Source organism: Crinia signifera, chromosome 7 (assembly GCF_055691185.1).
Source record: "Crinia signifera chromosome 7, ASM5569118v1, whole genome shotgun sequence".
Classification (NCBI taxonomy): Eukaryota; Metazoa; Chordata; class Amphibia; order Anura; family Myobatrachidae; genus Crinia; species Crinia signifera.
The window spans coordinates 15945824-15971529 of record NC_139223.1 but is presented as its reverse complement, the minus strand read 5'-3'; the positions used below and the strand labels follow the sequence as shown (position 1 = coordinate 15971529).

Sequence of the window (25706 nt, the reverse complement as noted above, 5' to 3'; positions counted from 1 at the left end):
GAAGGGAGAGAGGTAACCACCCAGACGGTCTACGCTGTGAGCCTGATACTATAATGACCGGTAACAGAACAGGAAACGGAGGGTGGCGTTGAGGGAGCTCTATTATATGACACGGTAACTGGGAGCGATAGAAGTGATAGAAGCGGGAGCTGTGATTTGTGCAGGACTATATAAGGGGCTATATCACACTTGTCGACATTTGATGTCTCCTCTCTGGGAGAAGCCCGGAAAGGAGATTTTTAGCTGCCATTGGAGGGACGGAACCATACATTGAAAACAAAATCCCACGATTCGCAGGTGTACGTGGAGGGGGCGGGGCTAAAACCACACAAATTATGACGTTGTAGCCCCTCCCCCTTTGCGTACACTCGCAAATGCGTAGGGTAGGAAGAAGCGGAGGAGGCCAAGGGCATGGGGGGGCATGCGGGAGGCTTGCCCACCCTTTCGGGAGTCTGGGAGGGGGACTGAATTTTATGAGCCTCTCGGCCATTCCGGGGGAGGGGGGGGTTGGGGGTAGGCAAGTATGGGCTATATTAAATGAGGAACAATTTTCTGGTGAACGATCACCGGTATTGTAATAAGGCTTGATAGCAAACTTTCCTACCCTCCCAGAATGGGCAAGTCTTCCGCATCCCCTCAGACCGTCACCTGATGCATCTGCCCTCAGCCGCCCCCTTAGGCAGAAAAGTGGGTGGAGCATGGGGACCCGATGACATGATTAAGCGCAAATCACATCATTGGGTTAGCTACAATGATGTGTCACCACGCCCCCCCCATGCGTTGACCGGGCTTCCCCCTTACAAAGAAGCCAGCGGTAAAGTGGCCAACTATGAATACTGGTAATGTGCCAACAGTAATGGACATGAGACCTGCCGTAATCATAACAAAAATTTATTGAATATATGGAAAGATAATTGTGGGAAAAAATCAAAGTAGATCAACATTTACTTATCGCAGCAATAAAGCATACAGTGTACAATACAAAATGTTTTACCCATCTAGATATTTAAACATAGTAACCGGTAGATCCAAGTGGGTTAATGGACATCTGACATCACAACCATGTGACCTGTGATGGTGGGGGTGGGGGGGGGGTAAGTTTTGTGGGCTCACTGTCCACGTCAACATCTATTGACTTTGGTAACCTCCGCTTCGTTCGCCACCAAACCCAGAGCGTGGCAAACGAATCAAGTTTGCAAGCATACATTTCGGGTTCTGACCTTTCTCCCATGCCAATCCGCTGATTTAAACATAGGATAAGTCAGTGTAGTTACTAGGGGCCTTATTCTGTTTCACTCAGAGGCAAATTCCTTCTCAAATGGAGAAAACCATACTGCACTGCAGGTGGGGCAGATGTAACATGTCAGTGGCGTAGCTACGTTTTGGGCGCCCCTCCGCCATTAGGGGGGGGCGCCCATACCCACCCCCCGCCACCGCCCCATCAAGCACCCCCCCCCCCCCGGTCGCCCCGCCGCCTATGCTAACCCCCTCCCCCGCAGTCTTACCTATCGCGCTGGTCCCGGCGGCTCCATTCTTCTGCTGAGGACCACCACAAAATGGCCGCCCCCATACAGCAGACAGTTTCAGAGAACTGTTTGCTATATGGGGGCGGCCATTTTGTGGTGGTCCTCATCAGAAGAACGGAGCCGCCGGGACCAGCAAGATACGTAAGTCTGCGGGGGATTGGGGGGGGTAACTATAGCACTGCAGCCCCCACATGCACAGCGCCCCCCCGCGGTGGCTGCGGTGCTATAGTTACGCCCCTGTACCATGTGCAGAGAGAATTAGATTTGGGTGGGGTTTTACTTCAAAGTGAGATCTATATTGCAGTGTAGAAATAAAGCAGCCAGAATTTACCCTGCACAGAAACAAAATAACTCACCCAAATCTAATTCTCTCTGCACATTTTACATCTGCCCCCCTGCCGTGCAGAATGGTTTTGTCCATTTGCCTCTGAGAGTGAACCAGAATAAGGCCCTAGATTCTTATTATTTCATGATCGTTATCCTGGCGTCATTACTGACGTAGAAGGCGGCATGCAGGGGCTCAGTGAAGGTGGTGGAGAAGGTGTGTAAGTGTCTGATGGGGTCACACAGCTGATAGAAGGACAGACGCCCGGCCTCATAGTCCAGGTCTATTATTAGCATCAGAATCGGGGACTCTGGGCATAACATTGTATCTACCTTGGCATGTTCAGCATTAAAACAGCCTTTATATCTCTTTACACACCAAGACTTGGAGTTACTTCCAATAAGAGACGTAAAGCCTCGTCTTTCTATACTGGCATAGGCAGCTCCGACTCGCCAGTGCCCAGATTCACTCGTCCCCACCGTCCAGATATGTCTCCCTGAGGAAAATGAGCATGTACTTAAAACCTGAGGGCAATCAATGAAACGCTAAGGGTTTTTTGGATAGCCCTGGTTTATATCACTCCAAGATATCATTGTCCCACATTCTGATACAATTACCTTATTACCAACAGTGTCCTCATTCAGCTGTATAAGGGAATTTTCTGGCACATCGTATTTTCTCAAAAAATCCGTACTCATTATATTAAATAGGTGCCGGGAGGCGCTCATTAATATGATTGCTTCGTCACTGGCAACTGAAGTAGAGAGTATCTCCTTCAAGCACCTTCCCTGTTTATCATCCTGTCTAGACTTGTTTCTGGAGATTACTTGGTCTTGTAAGACGGTTAATGGATCCATGTTGTCATACAGATTCCCAATGTGACTTATCCGACAGCTCAGGTCCTTATTCTGTGTTTCCAGCTCTTGGGACAGGTGATCAAGCTCTTTTTCCTTGCTGTTTACATAAGTTTCATAGTCTTTCTGCAGGTGCTGTACTGTCTTAATGATGTGAGTAAATAAGAGGTTTGTTTTTCTCTTGGCAGCAGTTGATTCCTTTTGCACTTTTTTGACAACCTCCGGCAGTGATTTCAGTGTTTTCTGCATCTTGCGTTGTTTTGCTCTGTGTTTTTTTAATGCTTTCAAAATTTTTTTTTTTCCCTTCCTGCAAGCTTCATCAAGTGGCTGAACCTTGCATTCTCTGTGATCCCCAGCCAGGCAGCAGGTCTCACAGACACAGGCAGCAGCATCAGGGCAGTAATACCGCAGATATTCCTTATGTGCAGCGCATTTTCTGTGCACCAGGGATGTGGTGGGTTCTGTTAAAACATGGTTCAGCGCCTTGTCGTGCGCCTGGAGGTGAACACCGCAGAGCGAGGTCTCGCACTGTACACAGGTCTTAATAGCCAAGACAGGATCATCAACACAGTACAAACAGAAGATCTTCACCTCCTCATCCAGAGTTTGAGAGAACGTCTCCACAATGTTCCTCAGCTTCCTGTTCTTCTCCAGTGCGGGACGCTGCTGATACTTTGCTCTGCACTCCGGACAGTTATAGCACCAGGGCCCCTTCTGTGTATCCAGCGCCCGCACAATACAGTCCCGGCAGAAGTTGTGGCCACATGTCAGGGACACGGGGTCGGTATAAAGGCTCAGGCAGATGGAACAGCTCAGCTCAGCTCCCAGGTCTGCAGACGCCATTCTGGTATTAAGTGAAAGTGAAAGTGTCCTCACGGCATTATACAACCCTACAGTTATCTACACTGCTGGGTGGAGTTCACTACATTTAAAGTAACATTAACATAAAAAATTAACGGTACTTGTTTCCTAGCACGGCGCCCATCGCATCGTATATTATAAGCCTAAATATGGTATGCGATGCGAAGCGATGCAACGCAATATTGTACCATAAAAAATCGTATCACATTGTATGCCATACAATGGCATACAATACGATGGTATACGATTTTTAATTGTACAACCACCCTGATGGGTTCTTACAATGTTAAATGGCCTCCCACTATCAACCCCAACCTGAAGCGTGGCGAGCGCAGTGAGCCCGCGAGGGGCGGTGGTACGCGTCCTCCAACCTTTTCATACCCCCACTATCCACTTCGGCGTGGAGTTGATTTTAGATAGTGTGGCGAGCCATCGAGCCCGAAGCGCGGGGAGCGCAGCACGCCCCGTGAGGGGATGCGGAATATATGTAAAGCAGGGTTGCCGACTTTGTTATTCTCCTCTCCGGGAGAAGCCCGGAGAGGAGAGATTCAGTTGCCGCTCAGGGGGCGGGGCTTAATCGTGACATCACTAAGCCCCGCCCCCATGCTGTAAAACCAAGGAATTCAGTGATCTCCATGGAGGGGGCGGGGCTAAAATGACGCGATTGTGTCATTTTAGCCCCGCCCCCTCCTCTGAGACCCGGGGATTGCGGCATTTTAATGCCGCGATCCGGGGGACAGCGGGGGTCCCCCCTGAATCCGGGAGGGTTGCCCACCCTTCCGGGGGGCCGGGAGGGAGCCCCGATTTTCGGGAGACTCCCGGAAATTTCGGGAGGGTCGGCAACCCTGATGTAAAGTAATACATGTCCCCTCGCGGGGCTCACCACGATTTGGGCTCGGTGGCTCCTTGTGCTCGCCACACTATCTAAATTCAACTCCACGCCGACGTGGATAGTGGGGGTATGAAAAGGTCGGAGGACGCGCACCGCCGCGATGCGATGCATAAGATGCCATAAATTGTAAATCGCGGGCACCGTGCTAGGACACAAGTACCAAATTAACATTTTTAGATATGGCCCATGAAGGCTAGATATATAATGGTATGTGTGGACTACGTATCATTCTTGCCTACCTTTGAAAAACAGAATCAGGGAAACCACAGTAGGATGCACCTTGCGGAGCGCCATCAGGGAGTGTGTCACACTCTGCTTAAAGGGCGTGTCTACCTCCATATATGTGCGTGTCTTTACTTAAATGCTTGTTGTTGCCAGATAATTTTTACAGATGGAGCGCCTCTCATTGTTTCTGCCAGTTCGCCATGGTTTTGGCGATCCACTTTTCTTCTTGCGCTCCAATGCGCCAAGGTGCGTGGATGCTCACCATGCAATACATGTATAACACCTGGGGTCCCGACATGTATACCATATAACCAGAGCTGGATTAAGCCTTCAGGGGGCTCGGGGCACTTTAGAAATGGGGGCCCTCTCATACTTGTCTTTACTGGCCGTAAACTGCATGGGAGAATATTACACTGTCAAAACACAGAGTAAAAGCAGTATAACACCTGTGGTCCCAACATGTCTATCGTATAACACCTGGGGTCACGACATATCTACCGTATCAGAGCCAGCCCTAGCCTAACTGACGCGCCCTAGGCAAGATTTTGGCTGGTGCCCCCCTAGCAACCCTCATCATAGCAGTCATCATTTTGGTGCCCCTACCCGCAATATTTTAAATAGAAACAGTGTACACATTCGGTGCACGGCCCAAACAGGGGTGTGTTCTTGCTGGGAAGGGGCATGGCCACACAATAGTACCCCCAATTCAAATTATGCCACACAGTAGTGCAACTTTATTCACATTATGGGCCAGATTCTCTAAGCTTCAAAAGTGATAAAATGGAGAGTGATAAGCAACCAGCCAATCAGCTCCTACCTGCCATGTCACAGACAGTGGCCCTTATTCTGATTGACGCGGACTTTACCGCATACTTTCGGATCGCGTGTTTACGGCGTCTGCGCATGCGTGGAGAACGCAACGCGCATGTGCCACGCTTTGACTCGGTACCAGTTCGGCCAGATCCCGTCCAGAACTGTTCACCGCTATCATTCGGGAAATAGGGGCGTATTATGGGCGTCATGCGGAATGACACATGGGCGTAGTTTCAAAGTGGGCAAAACGGGGCGGAAACATGGGCGGACACGGGGGAGTACACTTATGTTGGGGGGCGTACATTCGGAAACCACTCCGAATGCACGCGATCAAAAAGGGCAGAAATGTGCGGTGTCCACAAGTGTACTATTGCTTTGCGGACACCACTCGTTCATGCGCTAGGCGAACGTACGCCTAATGACTACAACCATTAACACCTGAACCCAATAGAATCTACTCCTTTACTCATTACTCACTAATAGGACGCTTGTCAGTGCTTTAATTGAAACCATTGCTGCTTCAAGGAAACCCTACTAGTCCCCCACATATGCTGTACTTGTCAGACACTTTAAAACTGCTAACAATGGACATGACAGAATATTAATACTAGCAATACACATGTGTATTCGACATGTTCCAAATAAGCAGTTTTTTATGAGGATAGGTAATTGAATAAGTGGGTCATGTGATGTATAGCAGAAGATACTTCATAGTGGGTTGTTTGGCGTAAATACTCCGCTTACGGGCGGTAGCACCGCTTGGCTCCCGTTCGGATGCGGTATTCCCGAGCATACTCTGTAATACTCTGTAATACCGTGCCGAATCGGAGTGTTTCTCCCGCACACGCATGCTTTGTATGTCGTCCGTAAACACGCCCTGTTCTTAAAGAGTGAGTCCGTCCGAATGCGGAGGACACGTGGGCGTTTCTACGGACGATGGCCGCACGCGGCAAAACACCGTGGCGTGCGGACCGCACCGTAAGAATGCGGGAATATCCGCACCGATCAGAATAAGGGCCAGTGTTTGAAAAATGTCAGACAGGAGCTGATTGGCTGGCTGTTTATCACTCTCTATTTTATCACTTTTGAAGCTTAGAGAATCTGGCCCTATATCATGCGATGGTGTCCCTTATTTACGTTACATCACACAGTAGTACCACTTTACCTTATATACATTACTCCTCACATTATTCACATTATACCCTTAGAAAAATTCCTGAGAAAATATTGTATTTTAAGCACCTCCATGGCCACACTGCAACCCAGCACAAAGCAGTGTGTGCTGGGCAGAGGAGAAGAGCTGCAGCTGCTGCTGTCACTTAAGGGGAGGGGGGCTGGGGCCCCCACTTGGCCCTTCCATCAGACTTTGGCCTGGGTAATTTGTACCCCCTACCCCTTTCTCTCGGCACCCCTGATAATACCACACAGTAATGTGCCTTACACATGACACATTATTAATGTCCTTATAAATATAATGCCCCTTACACATTATACCAACCTTTATCAATGCCCTTCATACACATAATGACACACATAATGCCCCTTACACATGTTGCACATTATTAATGCATTATACACTTGACACACATAATTCCCATTACACATATGTTGTACATTATTAATGCCCTCATACACATGACACACATAATGCCGGTTACACATATGTCGCACATTATTAATGCATTTATACATGGGTCCTCAAACTGCGGCCCTCCAGATGTTGTGAAACTACAAATCCCAGCATGCCTTGCCACAGTTTTGCTATAAGGGATTGTTAAAACTGTGGCAAGGCATGCTGGGATTTGTAGTTTCACAACATCTGGAGGGCCGCAGTTTGAGGACCAATGCATTTATACATGACACACATAATGCCCCTTACACATACAGTATGCCGAACACTATTGCACAACCAACCCACCCGCAGACAGCACTCGCACAGCCGCTAACACTGTTACCTCTGCCTCTGCTTGGATACAGATGTTTCCTCATACATCTTGCCTCAAAAGGCCATGCAGCTCCTGGTCAGTTCTGCTAACGTTGGGTGCCCTTTTTGCTGAAAATTAGACTTATTTGCATTGTTATGTGACCGGGACACACAAGGAGCAGTGTTACAGTGATTTCCATAAATACACTATTTCATATGCAGATACAGCCTCACTCACACACAGAATATAGGCATGCTGCATATCATTTTAATCAGTAGAAGCTGCTAGTGCCCCATTTGCCTTTTGCCTATGCCTAGGGCCGGCTCTGTACCGTATAACTCCTGGGGTCATGACATGTCTATGGTATACCTCCTGGGGTCCAGCATAAAACCTGTGGTACCAACATGTCTACCGTATAACCATATAACACCTGGGGTCCCGCAAAACACCAGTGGTCCCGACATGTCTAACGTATAATACCTGGGGTACCGTCCCAAAATGTCTACCGTATAAAACCTGGGGTCCAGCATAACACCCGTGGTCCCGACATGTATACCGTATAACACCTGTGGTCCCGACATGTCTACCGTATGACAACTGGGGTCCCACATAACACCTGTGGTCCCAAAATGTCTACCGTATAACACCTGGGGTCCCGCATAACACCTGTGGTTCCGACATGTCTACCGTATAACACCTGGGGTCCCGCATTCCACCTGTGGTCCCGACATGTCTACCGTATAACACCTGGGGTCACGACATGTCTACCGTATAACACCTGTGGTCCCGAAATGTCTACCGTATAACACCTGGGGTCCCGACATGTCTACAGTATAACACCTGGGGTCATGACATGTCTACCGTATTACACCTGGGGTCACGACATGTTTACCGTATAACACCTGTGGTCCCGCATAACACCTGTGGTCCCGAAATGTCTACTGTATAACACCTGGGGCCCCACAAAACACCTGTGGTCCCGACATGTCTACCGTATAATACCTGGGGTACCGACATGTCTACCGCATAACACGTGTGGTCCCGACTTGTATACCATATAACACCTGTGGTCCCGACATGTCTACCGTATAACACCTGTGGTCCCGACATGTCTACCGTATAACACCTGTGGTCCCGACATGTGTACCTTATAACACCTGTGGTCCCAACATGTGTACCGTATAACACCTGTGGTCCCAACATGTCTACCGTATTACACCTGGGGTCATGACATGTCTACTGTATAACACTTGGGATCCCGCATAACACCTGGGGTCCCGACATATGTATCGTATAACACTTGTGGTACCAACATGTATAGAGGGGGGCCCTAGACTGCACACCCTGTAATGAGAGGTGCTACCTTGCTGAGATTTTTAGCTATATGCAAAACAGAGGGGGGTTGCAGGTGCACTAAGCAATCATTACTGCTAACATGTATTCCTTTTGTAATTCATTTCTGAGGATGTTAGCAGACATTTGACCAAATATATCTACCTGCTCACCATGTTAAGGTCTCCTCAATAGAGCAGGTCCCTAGCACTATGGGGTTCATGCCTGGGGCACAGGGCACCCCCAAGCCAGTCCAGCAAAACCACCCCAGGGCATCACATAAATAAAATATAGCTGTGAAGTATAAGAGTGTAAAGTGTCATAGAATGTAGGGTATGTGTAAGCAACTAATAGTGATAAAGGGTGTGTCAAAATGAAAAAATTGTGAAAAAATATGTGAAAAAATACATATAAAAAAAGACATACATAGAAAAATGATATGTTTATGTGAGACTATGTGTAAAGTAGCGATGCCCTGGAGTGGTCCAGTCAGACAAGCTCAATGGGGCCCGCACCCAGACAATAACACCTGTGGTCCCGCATAACACCTGTGGTCACGACATGTCTACCGTATAACCCCTGGGGTCATGACATGTCTACCGTATAACACCTGGGGTCCTGCATAACACCTGTTGTCCCAACATGGATACCATATAACACCTGTGGTCCTGACATGTCTACCATACAACACCTGGGGTTCCGCATAACACCTGTGGTCCCGACATGTCTACCGTATAACACCTGTGGTCCCGACATGTCTACGGTATTACACCTGGGGTCCCGCATAACACCTGTGGTCTCGACATGTCTACCGTATAACACCTGGGGTTCCTGCACAACACCTGTGGTCCCGACATGTCTACCGTATAACACAGGGCCGGGCAACACCGGCCCTCCAGATGTTGATGAACTACACATCCCAGCATGCCTTGCATCAGTTTCAGCATGGCCACATAGCAGTACTAATGCAAAGCATCCTGGGATGTGTAGTTCATTAACATCTGGAGGGCCAGTGTTGCCCAGCCCTGGTATAACACCTGTGGTCCCGACATGTTTACCGTATAACACCGGGTCACAACATGTCTACCGTATAACACCTGGGGACACGACATGTCTACCGTGTTACACCTGGGGTCCCGCATAACACCTGTGGTCCCAAAATGTCTACCGTATAACACCTGGGGTCCCGCAAAACACCTGTGGTTCTGACATGTCTACCGTAGAATACCTGGAGTACCGACATGTCTACCGTATAACACCTGGGGTCCCGTCCCGATATGTCTACCGTATAATACCTGGGGTCCCGTCCCGATATGTCTACCGTATAATACCTGGGGTCCTGCATAAGACCTGTGGTCCCAACATGTCTACTGTATAACACCTGTGGTCCTGACATGTCTACCGTATAACACCTGTGGTCTCGACATGTCTACCGTATAACACCTGGGGTTCCTGCATAACACCTGTGGTCCCGACATGTCTACCGTATAACACCTGGGGTCCCGCATAACACCTGTGGTCCCGACATGTCTACCGTATAACACCTGGGGTCACGACATTTCTACCGTATAACACCTGAGGACACGACATGTCTACCGTATTACACCTGGGGTCACAACATTTCTACCGTATAACACCTGAGGACACGACATGTCTACCGTATAACACCTGGGGTCCCGCATAACACCTGTGGTCCCGACATGTCTACCGTATAACACCTGGGGTCACGACATTTCTACCGTATAACACCTGAGGACACGACATGTCTACCGTATTACACCTGGGGTCACAACATTTCTACCATATAACACCTGAGGACACGACATGTCTACCGTATTACACCTGGGGTCCTGCATAACACCTGTGATCCCAACATGTCTACCGTATAACACCTGGGGTCCCGAATAACACCTGTGGTCCTGACATGTCTACCGTATAACACCTGGGGTCCCGTCCCAATATGACTACCGTATAACACCTGGCGTCCTGCAGAAAACCTGTGGTCCCGACATGTCTACCGTATAACACCTGTGGTCCCGACATGACTACCGTATAACACCTGTGGTCCCTACATGTCTACCGTATAACACCTGTGGTCCCTACATGTCTACCGTATAACACCTGTGGTCCCGACATGTCTACCGTATAACTCCTGGGGTCCCGACATGTCTACCGTATAACACCTGAGGACACAAAATGTATACCATATTACACCTGGGGCCCCTACATGTCTACCGTATAACACCTGGGGTCCTGCATAACACCTGTGGTCCTGACATGTCTACCGTATAACACCTGGGGTCACGACATGTCTACCGTATAACACCTGAGGACACAAAATGTATACCATATTACACCTGGGGTCCCTACATGTCTACCGTATAACACCTGGGGTCCTGCATAACACCTGTGGTCCCAACATGTATACCATATAACACCTGTGATCCTGACATGTCTACCATAATACACCTGGGGTCCCGCATAACACCTGTGGTCCCAACATGTTTCCCGTATAACACCTGGGGACACGACATGTCTACCGTATTACACCTGGGGTCCCGCATAACACCTGTGGTCCCAACATGTCTACCGTATAACACCTATGGTTCCGACATGTCTACCGTATAACACCTGGGGTCCTGCATAACACCTGTGGTCCCGACATGTCTACCGTATTACTCCTGGGGTCCCGCATAACACCTGTGGTCTCGACATGTCTACCGTATAACACCTGGGGTTCCTGTATAACACCTGTGTTCCGACATGTCTACCGTATAACACCTGGGGTCCCAACATGTCTACCCTATAATACCTGGGGTCACGACATGTCTACCGTATAACACCTGGGGACACGACATGTCTACAGTATTACACCTGGGGTCCCGCAAAACACCTGTGGTCCCAACATGTCTACCGTAAAACACCTGTGGTCCCAACATTCTTACCGTATAACACCTGGGGTCCCGCATAACACTTGTGGTCTCGACATATCTACCGTATAACACCTGGGGTTCCTGCATAACACCTGTGGTCCCGACATGTCTAACGTATAACACCTGGGGTCCCGTATAACACCTGGGGTCCCAACATGTTTAACGTATAACACCTGTGGTCCTGACATGTCTACCATACAACATCTGGGGTCCCGCATAACACCTGTGGTCCCGACATGTCTACCGTATAACACCTGGGGACACGACATGTCTATCTTATTACACCTGGGGTCCCGCATAACACCTGTGGTCCCAACATGTCTACCGTATAACACCTGGGGACACGACATGTCTATCTTATTACACCTGGGGTCCCGCATAACACCTGTGGTCCCAACATGTCTACCGTATAACACCTGGGGTCCTGCATAACACCTGTGGTCCCAACATGTATACCACATAACACCTGTGGTCCTGACATGTCTACCATACAACACCTGGGGTCCCGCATAACACCTGTGGTCCCGACATGTCTACGTATTAGGGATGTGCACCGGCCACTTTTCGGGTTTTGGGTTCTGATTACCTTGAGGTTTTGGGTTCTAAAGAGTTTTGGCAAAACACCTCCTAAGTGTTTTGTGTTGGGATTTTTTGGGTTTTGGGTTCTGATTTTTTTGTTAAAAAAGCATTAAAAACTGCTAAAATCGCAGAATTTGGGTGGTTTTTTTTGCTCCTACGCTATATTGACCTCAATAACATTCATTTACACTCATTTCCAGTCTATTCTGAACACCTCACACCTCACAATATTGTTTTTAGGGCAAAAGGTTGCACCGAGGTAGCTGGATAACTATGCTAAGTGTGCGGCACAAACACGTGGCTCATGTAAGAGTGGCACTGCAGCGGCAGACAGGATGGCAGTTTAAAAAAATAGGCCCAAAAAAGACCCCTATCTGGCTTGATCATGCACTGTTTACCATGTGCAGCCAAGGAGCGGTGGGCATTTTGTGCAGCACAGAGTTTGTCTGCAACTGTGTAACTGTTTTGATCACTTTAACATCCAACAAGACCCCTATCTGGCTTGATTGTGTGATTATGATTAATTAATGTAATCTGATTGTTTAATTTTGTGATTATTATTCATTTATTACCAGTCGTCTCTTAAATCATTGCCTAATGGGTGTAGGGGAGGGGACTAATCAATTTTAAGGTGGCAGATGGAAGATGTAATGTAATGTAATGTAAACCATCACTAGCATTGGTTGCAGCAGTGGCAGTAACTGATGGACCCGGCTGTGCAGATAAGGATGCTGACAGCGATGATGTCACAGGGAGAGCCAGCGAACTGTTGCTCCATGCAGCGCTGGAAAACTTCGCTGCCCGTGGTGATGCCATAGGGCATGCGGAGGAAGACGTAGCACCCAATAGGGGTCATGAAGGCAGTAAGTGAGAAAGATGCTGGTACTTATGTAGTATCTGGGCCCCCGATTTTTTGATTGTATGCCTTAAGTTAAGGCATACAATCAGATGCGATGCGATGCGATATCGCATCGCATCGCATCGCATATGACCATATCGCATGCGATGCGATGACCTGATTTTTCCATAGGAATCAATGTTAAAATGGACTGAGTCCATTTTAACATGGAATTCAATGGGAAAAAGGGGTCCTTTTCATACCCCTACTATCCAAGTGGGCATGGAGTTGGATATAAACCTGTGGCGAGCGTAGCGAGCCACCGAGCCCGAAGCGTGGCGAGCGAAGCGACGGTATTCTGTGTCCCCTTGCGGGGCTCGCTACGCTCGCCACGCTTCGGGCTCAGTGGCTCGCTACGCTCACCACAGGTTTATATCCAACTCCATGCCCACTTGGATAGTAGGGGTATGAAAAGGACCCCTTTTCCCATTGAATTCCATGTTAAAATGGACTCAGACCATTTTAACATTGAATCCTATGGAAAAATCGGGTCCATCGCATCGCATCGCATCCGATGGTCGCATGCGATGCGATGTGCCCGATCCGACCCGATTTCTAAATCGGGCGCCCAGATACTACATAAGTACCAAGATGCTCTGTCCAGAGGGATCTGCCAAAACCCACACTTGGCATTCAGGGTGCTAAAGACAGTTGCACCTGGCATGTCAGCGATCACCTGCTCGATGGTGCAGAGTGTGTATCTGTTTTGGTCAGTTTAATATTTAATAAGACCCCTATCTGTCTTGATTGTGATTGATTATTAATTAATTAATTTAATGATGTGATTGATTCATTTCATGATTATTAATTTGTGCCCCACTGATTTGTTCTGCGAGTGTGTATCTGTTTTGGTCAGTTTAATATTGAATAAGACCCCTATCTGTCTTGATTGTGATTGATTGATTATTAATTAATTTAATGATGTGATTGATTCATTTCATGATTATTAATTTGTGCCGCACTGATTTGTTCTGCGAGTGTGTATTTATAATTAATTAAATCTGATTTTTAATTTTGTGATTATTAATTATTCATTTATTATTTATTACCATTCGTCTCGTCAATCATTGCCTAATGGGTGGAGGGGAGGGGAATAATCAATGACTAGGTGGCAGCTGGAAGAGTTCTATCTGGCTGCGACTTCTGTAACTCTATTGATCGCTAGGGTGGATTCAGGTGATCTGGCTCGCTAGGCGGGTGTTCCCTTTGCTCACTGCTTCACATGCGTCCCTCGTGAAGCTGCGCGCTCTGTCGAGTAGGATGTCCTTTGCCGGTAGAGAAGTACTGATCTTCGCTCAAGGTGTTACAAGTAGCTGCACTCCCCTGCTACAACCTCAAAAGAAGTACCAAGACTCCTATCTGGCTTGATTGTGCACTGTTTACACAGTGCAGCCCAGGAGCAGTGGGCGATTGGTGCAGCAATCAATTAATCTCATTAGTGGAATGCAATCAGTTGTATGCATTTAAAAGACAAGTCCCTCATACGAATGACTCTCAGCAGTGGGCACCAGACCAGACAGGTAGATGAGGCAGTACTAGGCACCACACGGTAGATACTGCAGTACTAGGCACAAGACCGGTAGATAAGGCAGTACTAGGCAGTACTAGGCACCAGACGGTAGATATGGCAGTACTAGGCAGTGGGCACCAGACCAGACAGGTAGATGAGGCAGTACTAGTTGTGTGTGTATCTGTTTTGGCCAGTTTAATATTTAACAAGACCCCTATCTGGCTTGATTGTGATTATGATTGATTGATTGATTATTAATTCATTTAATGATGCGATTGATTCATGGTCGAAACCCCGTTTAACAACTTGCCTGATCCTAACCCTGATGTGCAGTTTGTCTCTGTGCTGAAAGATCCCAATCTCAAATGGCAGACTGAACAACATGTGGATAGCCATATTTCTAAAAATGTGAATGGTCTTGTGTGGCAGCCCACTACAGGTTACCCCCTGTGCCCCTGGAGTGCCCCTGTGCCCCCAAAGAAGTTTAATTGCAGCCAATGCTGCTCAGAGGAAAACTGCAGTGATGTGAGGGGTTAAACAGCCCCAGCTCAGTCCACGTGCAGGGAGCCTGACACCCCCCTGATTGGCTGCCCAGTGAGCACGAAAGGAGAGGTCAGAGGTGACGTGAAACTGTGCAGCGTGACAGAGGAGGGTTTGCAGCAGCGTGAGAGAGGCTGACACGTGCTTAGAGAGAGAAGACATGCTGGGCACCCTAAAGATCCACAGAGAGGAGAGCAGCAGAGTGTGCAGCCTGGAAGCGTGCAGAAGTGAGACCCGCTAGAGAGGAGAGAGCCGGGCAGCGTTGCCGTGCAGGAGACCCGGCGGTGATTGACAGTGACGTCTGAAGCTGCACAGTGGCCGGAGGAGAGCGGGTGCTGCTGCGAGGTCCCGGGCAACGTGACTGACAGGAGAGGAGAGCAGGCGCACACTAATCACCCGCCCGGTAGGTCCAGCGGTGATGGACAGCGGCGCACACAGAGAGAGCCAGCAGCCAGCATCATGAGGAAGGCAAGAGGGAGGCCCTGCAGAGTGCCAGCCGTGACACCAGTGAGACGCTATCGGCTGGAGCCGGCAACAGCAGCAGAGTACAAGGGTGCCCTACCCCCACTCAGCCTGTACCCTTCCTGCCCCAGCCCTGACTCCTCCAGGGTACCGTGCTACAGGGACATGGTGTGGTCCCATTGCTGGCCTGCACCACGGATGGATCCCTAAAGAAGACTTGCAAGGCATGTCCAGCGCCCAGAGGCCCCTAGTACCCCTACCTGCAGTATTGGGGATAGTACTGGAGAGACTCCCTTTGTTGAAGGCCCTCTATATGGGCGGAGTGTTTCTGAGGCCTGTTGCTATATGGAGGTTGCCCCAGGAAAATTCCTAGTGTGCGCAAGCATACATGGCCAATAAAGTTTATTCTATTCTATTGAGGGTCAGGGAGATCACATTCTCACCCAAGAATGAAGATGGTGATGGTGACACAATTCTAGAAGAGGACAGAGAACAATCTCTTGCACACGAGACCACTGTGCTTGATACAAGACAGACCAGAGTCCACCTAAAGGTGTCAGCTAGTACAGCATCCCTAAAAGTCTCAAGGCTCCAAAAAAAAAGGCTGCAGTGGCAGACTCCCAAATTAATGCAGGGTGAGAGCTGCAACCAGCAGTGGGCGATTGGTGCAGCAATCAATTACTCTCATTAGTGGAATGCAAACAGTTGTATGCATTGAAAAGACAAGTCCCACATATGAATGACTCTCAGCAGTAGGAATAATGAATGGTGATGCAAGATGGAATTGTCCTTTAGCTCCTCCTTCACTTTCTCCAGCTGCTTTTGTAACAGCCTGATCAGGGGAATCACCTGGCTAATGCAGGCAGTGTCTGAACTGACTTCACGTGTGGCTACTTCAAACGGCTGGAGAACCTTGCACAACACGGAAATCAGCCTCCACTGCGCTTGAGTCAGGTGCAGCCCCGCTCCTCTGCCTATGTCGTAGGTGGCCGTGTAGGCTTGAATGGCCTTTTGCTGCTCCTCCATCCTCTGCAGCATATAGAGGGTGGAGTTCCAGCGCGTCACCACCTCTTGTTTAAGCTGATGGCAGGGCAGGTTGCAGAGTTTTTGCTCCCGCTCCAGCCTTTGGCAGGCAGTGGCAGAATGCTGAAAGTGTCCGCAAATTTTGCGTGCCACCGCAAGCATCTCCTGCACACTCCTGTCATTTTTTAAGAAATGCTGCACCACTAAATTTATTGTGTGGGCAAAACATGGCACGTGCTGGAAATTGCCCATGTTTAATGCCCGCACAATGTTACTGGCATTGTCCGACACCACAAATCCCAAGGAGAGTCTAAGGGGGGTAAGCCACAGGGAGATGATTTCCCTTAGTTTCTCTAAGAGGTTGTCGGCATTGTGCCTTTTCTTGAAACCGGTGATACACAGCGTAGCCTGCCTTGGAAGGAGCTGGCGTGCAGGAGATGCTGCTGCTGCTGCTGCGGAAGGCGATGCATCTACTCAGTGGGCTGTCACAGTCATATAGTCCTTAGTTTGCCCTGATCCACTTGTCCACATGTCTGTAGTTAAGTGGACAGTGGGTACAGCCGCATTTTTCAGGGCACAGAGGACACTTTTTCTGACGTCCCTGTACATCGCGAGTATCGCCTGCCTAGTGAAGTGGAATCTAGACGGGATTTGGTACCGGGGACACAATACCTGCATCAACCTTTTAAATCCCACTCCATTGATGGCAGACACCGGACGCACGTCTAACACCAACATAGCTGTCAAGGCTGCAGTTATCCGCTTTGCCATAGGATGATTGCTGTCGTATTTCATCCTCATGGAAAACGACTGTTGTACGGTCAATTGCTTAGTGAAAGATGTAGCGGTCTTACGACTTCCCCTCTGGGATGATGACTGACTTCCAGGAGCAGCAGCAGCGGCAGTAGTAGTAGGCGTAGAGCTGCAGGATCCTCCGGAGGAATCTATGGAGTCATTCATGCAGGTGAGATGGACTGCAGGACTCCCCCCTATCCGGATCGAGGAGGAATTTGTCGAGGAGGGAGTTGGTGGTGTGCTTTTCAGGCACTTGGCTCCAAAAGGAGGACCAAGTGATTTAGGTGTCGCTGGACTGCTAGCCGCACTTTCTGAACTAAACACTGAACCATGACGCTTCTTTAGGTGACGTTGAAGGGAGGTTGTCCCTAGGTGGGCAAGATCCTTACCCCTGCTTATTGGAGTTTTACATAAGCTACAAATGGCAATACTTTTGTTGTCCGGATGCGGATAAAAAAAATTCCAGACCGCAGAGGTGGATTTATTGGTCCTTTGTCCAGGCATGACGATGGGCTTTTTCATCCCATGGACAACAACTTTTTCCCCCACAGGTGCCTCATTCCCCCCTGGTGCGTCATTTAAGCAAACCATCTCTCCATCCTCCTCGACAACTTCCTCCTCAGTGCCAGCTACATCAATATCCTCCTCCTAATAAAATCTGGAACTAGACTGTGGGTGATCCTTCCAGCATATGCAGAGGGCGTACTGCAAATGGTGGAAGGAGCCACCTCTTCACGTACAGTACCAGGTATGCCTTGAGAAAGATACCGCAAGGTATCGAAACCGGTTGGCAGTGGTCGTTTGAAAACACTCTGGAAGGGGACCGGACGGACTTCACCTTACAGCCAGTATCCAGGGACGCCTGTGGTGGTTTTACATCTTATGCTTTTGTGTCTACAATCATTTGTGGACATAATTGAATGTTTCTCTTATCCGTTTGAGATTCACCAGCATCTAAAGAAAGTGAGAGGAGTTCTTGGTTCCATTGTGACAAGCATATGTCCCTCCCTACGCCTTATTGTCTACCTCATATGTAGACCATTTAATTCGGTACGAGTTTTAATTGAACTGTTATGTACTGTTAAAACCATATTACACTATTGTGTTTTTTTTCTTTTGTTTTTTGGGTTTCACCTTGAATGTTTGCAAAGCGCCTTGATTACCTACCAAATTCCACACGGTATTGTAGGTAGATAAGGCAGTTTTAGGCAGTGAGCCTCAGACCACACAGGTACGGCAGTATTAGGCAGTGAGCCCCAGACCAGACGGTAGATACGGCAGTATTAGGCAGTGAGCCCCAGACCAGACAGGTAGATACGGCAGTATTAGGCAGTGAGCCCCAGACCACACAGGTATGGCAGTATTAGGCAGTGAGCCCCAGACCAGACGGTAGATACGGCAGTATTAGGCAGTGCGCCCCAGACCAAACAGGTAGACACCGCAGTATTAGGCAGTGAGCCCCAGACCAGACGGTAGCTACGGCAGTATTAGGCAGTGAGCCCCAGACCAGACAGGTAGTTACGGCAGTATTAGGCAGTGATCCCCAGACCACACAGGTATGGCAGTATTAGGCAGTGAGCCCCAGACCAGACGGTAGATACGGCAGTATTAGGCAGTGAGCCCCAGACCAGACAGGTAGATATGGCAGTATTAGGCAGTGAGCCCCAGACCACACAGGTACGGTAGTATTAGGCAGTGAGCCCCAGACCAGACGGTAGCTACGGCAGTATTAGGCAGTGAGCCCCAGACCAGACAGGTAGTTACGGCAGTATTAGGCAGTGAGCCCCAGACCACACAGGTATGGCAGTATTAGGCAGTGAGCCCCAGACCAGACGGTAGATACGTCAGTATTAGGCAGTGAGCCCCAGACCAGACAGGTAGATATGGCAGTATGAGGCAGTGAGCCCCAGACCACACAGGTACGGCAGTATTAGGCAGTGAGCCCCAGACCAGACGGTAGATACAGCAGTATTAGGCAGTGAGCCCCAGACCAGACAGGTAGACACGGCAGTATTAGGCAGTGAGCCCCAGACCACACAGGTACGGCAGTATTAGGCAGTGAGCCCCAGACCACACAGGTACGGCAGTGTTAGGCAGTGAGCCCCAGACCAGACGGTAGATACGGCAGTATTAGGCAGTGAGCCCCAGACCAGACAGGTAGATACAGCAGTATTAGGCAGTGAGCCCCAGACCAGACAGGTAGACATGGCAGTATTAGGCAGTGAGCCCCAGACCACACAGGTACGGCAATATTAGGCAGTGAGCCCCAGACTACACAGGTACAGCAGTATTAGGCAGTGAGCCCCAGACCAGACAGGTACGGCGGTATTAGGCAGTGAGCCCCAGACCAGACGGTAGATACGGCAGTATTAGGCAGTGAGCCCCAGACCAGACAGGTAGACACGGCAGTATTAGGCAGTGAGCCCCAGACCACACAGGTACGGCAATATTAGGCAGTGAGCCCCAGACTACACAGGTACAGCAGTATTAGGCAGTGAGCCCCAGACCAGACAGGTACGGCGGTATTAGGCAGTGAGCCCCAGACCAGACGGTAGATACGGCAGTATTAGGCAGTGAGCCCCAGACCAGACGGTAGATACAGCAGCATTAGGCAGTGAGCCCCAGACCACACAGGTACGGCAGTATTAGGCAGTGAGCCCCAGACCAGACGGTAGATACGGCAGTATTAGGCAGTGAGCCCCAGACCACAAAGGTACGGCAGTATTAGGCAGTGAGCCCCAGACCAGACGGTAGATACGGCAGTATTAGGCAGTGAGCCCCAGACCAGACGGTAGATACAGCAGTATTAGGCAGTGAGCCCCGGACCAGACAGGTAGACACGGCAGTATTAGGCAGTGAGCCCCAGACCACACAGGTACGGCAGTATTAGGCAGTGAGCCCCAGACCACACAGGTACGGCAGTATTAGGCAGTGAGCCCCAGACCAGACGGTAGATACGGCAGTATTAGGCAGTGAGCCCCAGACCAGACAGGTAGATACGGCAGTATTAGGTAGTGAGCCCCAGACCAGACAGGTAGACATGGCAGTATTAGGCAGTGAGCCCCAGACCATACAGGTAAGGCAGTATTAGGCAGTGAGCCCCAGACCACACAGGTACAGCAGTATTAGGCAGTGAGCCCCAGACCACACAGGTATGGCAGTATTAGGCAGTGAACCCCAGACCACACAGGTACGGCAGTATTAGGCAGTGAGCCCCAGACCAGACGGTAGATATGGCCGTATTAGGGAGTGAGCCCCAGACCAGACAGGTAGACACGGCAGTATTAGGCAGTGAGCCCCAGACCACACAGGTACGGCAGTATTAGGCAGTGAGCCCCAGACCAAACAGGTACGGCAGTATTAGGCAGTGAGCCCCAGACCAGACAGGTACAGCAGTATTAGGCAGTGATCCACAGACCAGACGGTAGATACGGCAGTATTAGGCAGTGAGCCCCAGACCAGACAGGTAGATACGGCAGTATTAGGCAGTGAGCCCCAGACCAGACAGGTAGACACGGCAGTATTAGGCAGTGAGCCCCAGACCACACAGGTACAGCAGTATTAGGCAGTGAGCCCCAGATCACACAGGTACGGCAGTATTAGGCAGTGAGCCCCAGACCACACAGGTATGGCAGTATTAGGCAGTGAGCCCCAGACCAGACGGTAGATACGGCAGTATTAGGCAGTGAGCCCTAGACCAGACAGGTAGATACGGCAGTATTAGGCAGTGAGCCCCAGACCACACAGGTATGGCAGTATTAGGCAGTGAGCCCCAGACCACACAGGTACGGCGGTATTAGGCAGTGAGCCCCAGACCAGACGGTAGATACGGCAGTATTAGGCAGTGAGCCCCAGACCAGACAGGTACGGCAGCATTAGGCAGTGAGCCCCAGACCACACAGGTACGGCAGTATTAGGCAGTGAGCCCCAGACCAGACGGTAGATATGGCAGTACTAGGCACCAGACAGGTAGATAAGACAGTAGTACTAGGCACAAGACAGGTAGATACGTCAGCAATACTAGTATTGTGCACCAGCAGAATTTATAATAATTAATTTTATTATTAGGTACTGCTTGGCAGTGGCACTCAGTGGCACACATCAGTGCACAAGCAGCATGGATTTTTTTTTTTTTCATAAATTAGATATAGCAGCCTAGTATTAGGTACGGCAGTATCGGCAGTGAGCCCCAGACCAGACGGTAGATACGGCAGTATTAGGCAGTGAGCCCCAGACCAGACAGGTAGATACGGCAGTATTAGGTAGTGAGCCCCAGACCAGACAGGTAGACATGGCAGTATTAGGCAGTGAGCCCCAGACCATACAGGTAAGGCAGTATTAGGCAGTGAGCCCCAGACCACACAGGTACAGCAGTATTAGGCAGTGAGCCCCAGACCACACAGGTATGGCAGTATTAGGCAGTGAACCCCAGACCACACAGGTACGGCAGTATTAGGCAGTGAGCCCCAGACCAGACGGTAGATATGGCCGTATTAGGGAGTGAGCCCCAGACCAGACAGGTAGACACGGCAGTATTAGGCAGTGAGCCCCAGACCACACAGGTACGGCAGTATTAGGCAGTGAGCCCCAGACCAAACAGGTACGGCAGTATTAGGCAGTGAGCCCCAGACCAGACAGGTACAGCAGTATTAGGCAGTGATCCACAGACCAGACGGTAGATACGGCAGTATTAGGCAGTGAGCCCCAGACCAGACAGGTAGATACGGCAGTATTAGGCAGTGAGCCCCAGACCAGACAGGTAGACACGGCAGTATTAGGCAGTGAGCCCCAGACCACACAGGTACAGCAGTATTAGGCAGTGAGCCCCAGATCACACAGGTACGGCAGTATTAGGCAGTGAGCCCCAGACCACACAGGTATGGCAGTATTAGGCAGTGAGCCCCAGACCAGACGGTAGATACGGCAGTATTAGGCAGTGAGCCCTAGACCAGACAGGTAGATACGGCAGTATTAGGCAGTGAGCCCCAGACCACACAGGTATGGCAGTATTAGGCAGTGAGCCCCAGACCACACAGGTACGGCGGTATTAGGCAGTGAGCCCCAGACCAGACGGTAGATACGGCAGTATTAGGCAGTGAGCCCCAGACCAGACAGGTACGGCAGCATTAGGCAGTGAGCCCCAGACCACACAGGTACGGCAGTATTAGGCAGTGAGCCCCAGACCAGACGGTAGATATGGCAGTACTAGGCACCAGACAGGTAGATAAGACAGTAGTACTAGGCACAAGACAGGTAGATACGTCAGCAATACTAGTATTGTGCACCAGCAGAATTTATAATAATTAATTTTATTATTAGGTACTGCTTGGCAGTGGCACTCAGTGGCACACATCAGTGCACAAGCAGCATGGATTTTTTTTTTTTTCATAAATTAGATATAGCAGCCTAGTATGTACTTGTACTACTAGGTAGGGGCACTTAGGCAGTAACACTGCCAGTGGCAACAGTGGACTGAGTAAATAATACTGGCAACCTCTATTCACAGTATTCAGTGCAGGCAGGCAGCACCAGTGGACTATATATAATTCAATTAAATTAATTATTAATAATATAGCAGCCTAGCTGGTAGAGAAAATAAACTAATAGGTACTAGGTAGGTAGGCAGGCAGGCAGTAGCACTGCCAGTGGTCACCACAAAAGGTAGTTATTCATATTACACACCACCAGTAGCTTTATGCAGTGCTCCAGCAGAATTTATATAATAATTCATTTTATTATTAGGTACTGCTTGGCAGTGGCACTCAGTGGCACGCGTCAGTGCACCAGCAGCATGGAATTATTTTTTACAGTCCCACACAGCACACGTATTATTTTTTAATTAAATTAGATATAGCAGCCTAGTATGTACTAGGTAGGTACACTAGGTAGGCAGTAGCACTGTCAGTGGCAACAGTGGACTGAGTAACTAAATAATACTGGCAGATTCAGTGCAGGAAGCACCAGTGGACTATATATATAATATAATTAATTAATATATAATATAATAATATTACAGGCACAGCACAGCACCAGAGGTAGGCCCCAGCACAGAGGAGACAGTAGTACTACAGGTACACAGTTAGACTGTTCTCCTAAGCAGAGAGGAGAACAGAGTACACAGCAGCACTGAGGGAGACAGCCCCAGCGAATAAAATAATTAATTGCAGCACAGCACACCAGAGGTAGACCACACAGAGGAGACAATAGTGCTACAAGTACACAGTTAGACTACACAGCAGCACTGAGAGACAGCCCCAGAGATTGAAAAATATTGCGTTCAAGCTCAAGGTCAAGGTCAAGTTTAAGCCCCAGCAGCAGCACCAACACACCCTCTCCCAACCCACTACTAGACTGGAGTGAAGATGGCGGGCGCAGCAGCCGCTTTTAAAGCCTCGCGAAATCCGGCGCCGGGAGATGGCGTTCTGACCAAGAGGACGGACCCGAGTCAGGCGGGAATCTCCGAGCGCTGCTCAGAACCAGGCTCGGAATGATGACGTCCGTGGGGGCTCGGATCTCCGGAATCCGAGTCTGCACATCTCTACTACGTATAACACCTGGGGTCACGACATGTCTACCGTATAACATCTGGGGACACGACATGTCTACCGTATAACACCTGTGGTCCCGACATGTCTACCGTATAACACCTGTGGTCCCGACATGTCTACCGTATAACACCTGGGGACACGACATGTCTACCGTATTACACCCGGGGTCCCGCATAACACCTGTGGTCCCAACATGTCTACCGTATAACACCTGTGGTCCCGACATGTTTACCGTATAACACATGGGGTCCCGCATAACACCTGTAGTCCCAACATGTCTACCGTATAACACCTGGGGTCACGACATGTCTACCGTATAACACCTGGGGACACGACATGTCTACCGTATTACACCTGGGGTCCCGCATAACACCTGTGGTCCCAACATGTCTAACGTATAACATCTGTGGTCCCGACATGTCTACCATGTTACACCTGGGGTCCCGCAAAACACCTGTGGTCCTGACATGACTACCGTATAATACCTGGGGTACCGACATGTCTACCGTATAACACCTGGGGTCCTGCATAACACCTGTGGTCCCGACATGTCTACCGTATAACACCTGTGGTCCCGACATGTCTACCGTATAACACCTGGGGTCCCGCATAACACCTGTGGTCCCGACATGTCTACCGTATAACACCTAGGGTTCCGCATAACACCTGTGGTCCCGACTTGTCTACCGTATAACCCCTGTGGTCCCGACATGTCTACCGTATAACACCTGGGGTCCCGCATAACACCTGTGGTCCCGACATGTCTACCGTATAACACCTAGGGTCCCGCATAACACCTGTGGTCCCGACTTGTCTACCGTATAACCCCTGGGGTCAAGACATGTCTACCGTATAACAACTGGGGTCCTGCATAACACCTGTGTTCCTGACATGTCTACCATACAACACCTGGGGTTCCGCATAACACCTGTGGTCTCTACTACGTATAACACCTGGGGTCACGACATGTCTACCGTATAACACCTGGGGACACGACATGTCTACCGTATTACACCCAGCGTCCCGCATAACACCTGTGGTCCCAACATGTCTACCGTATAACACCTGTGGTCCCGACATGTTTACCGTATAACACCTGGGGTCCCGCATAACACCTGTGGTCCCAACATGTCTACCGTATAACACCTGTGGTCACGACATGTCTACCGTATTACACCCGGGGTCCCGCATAACACCTGTGGTCCCAACATGTCTACCGTATAACACCTGTGGTCCCGACATGTTTACCGTATAACACATGGGGTCCCGCATAACACCTGTGGTCCCAACATGTCTACCGTATAACACCTGGGGTCACGACATGTCTACCGTATAACACATGGGGACACGAAATGTCTACCGGGTTACACCTGGGGTCCCGCATAACACCTGTGGTCCCAACATGTCTACCGTATAACACCTGTGGTCCCGACATGTTTACCGTATAACACCTGGGGTCCCGCATAACACCTGTGGTCTCTACAGGTCTACCGTATAACATCTGTGGTCCCGACATGTCTACCGTGTTACACCTGGGGTCCCGCAAAACACCTGTGGTCCTGACATGTCTACCGTATAATACCTGGGGTACCAACATGTCTACCGTATAACACTTGGGGTCCTGCATAACACCTGTGGTCCCGACATGTCTACCGTATAACACCT

At 49.6% G+C, this 25706-nt stretch overlaps 2 protein-coding genes across 2 annotated transcripts in view; both read right to left on the bottom strand.

The window, feature by feature from the left end:
- PAGR1 (PAXIP1 associated glutamate rich protein 1) overlaps positions 1-25706 on the bottom strand; it is a 153662-nt gene that overhangs the window by 123843 nt on the left and 4113 nt on the right. The window lies entirely within an intron of this gene.
- Positions 1989-3548, bottom strand: LOC146021075 (E3 ubiquitin/ISG15 ligase TRIM25-like). Its single transcript, XM_083154877.1, has 2 exons — positions 2469-3548; positions 1989-2375 (listed from the first exon to the last, which is right to left on the bottom strand). The coding sequence occupies exons 1-2, from the start codon at positions 3546-3548 to the stop codon at positions 1989-1991; spliced, it is 1467 nt and encodes a 488-aa protein (XP_083011003.1).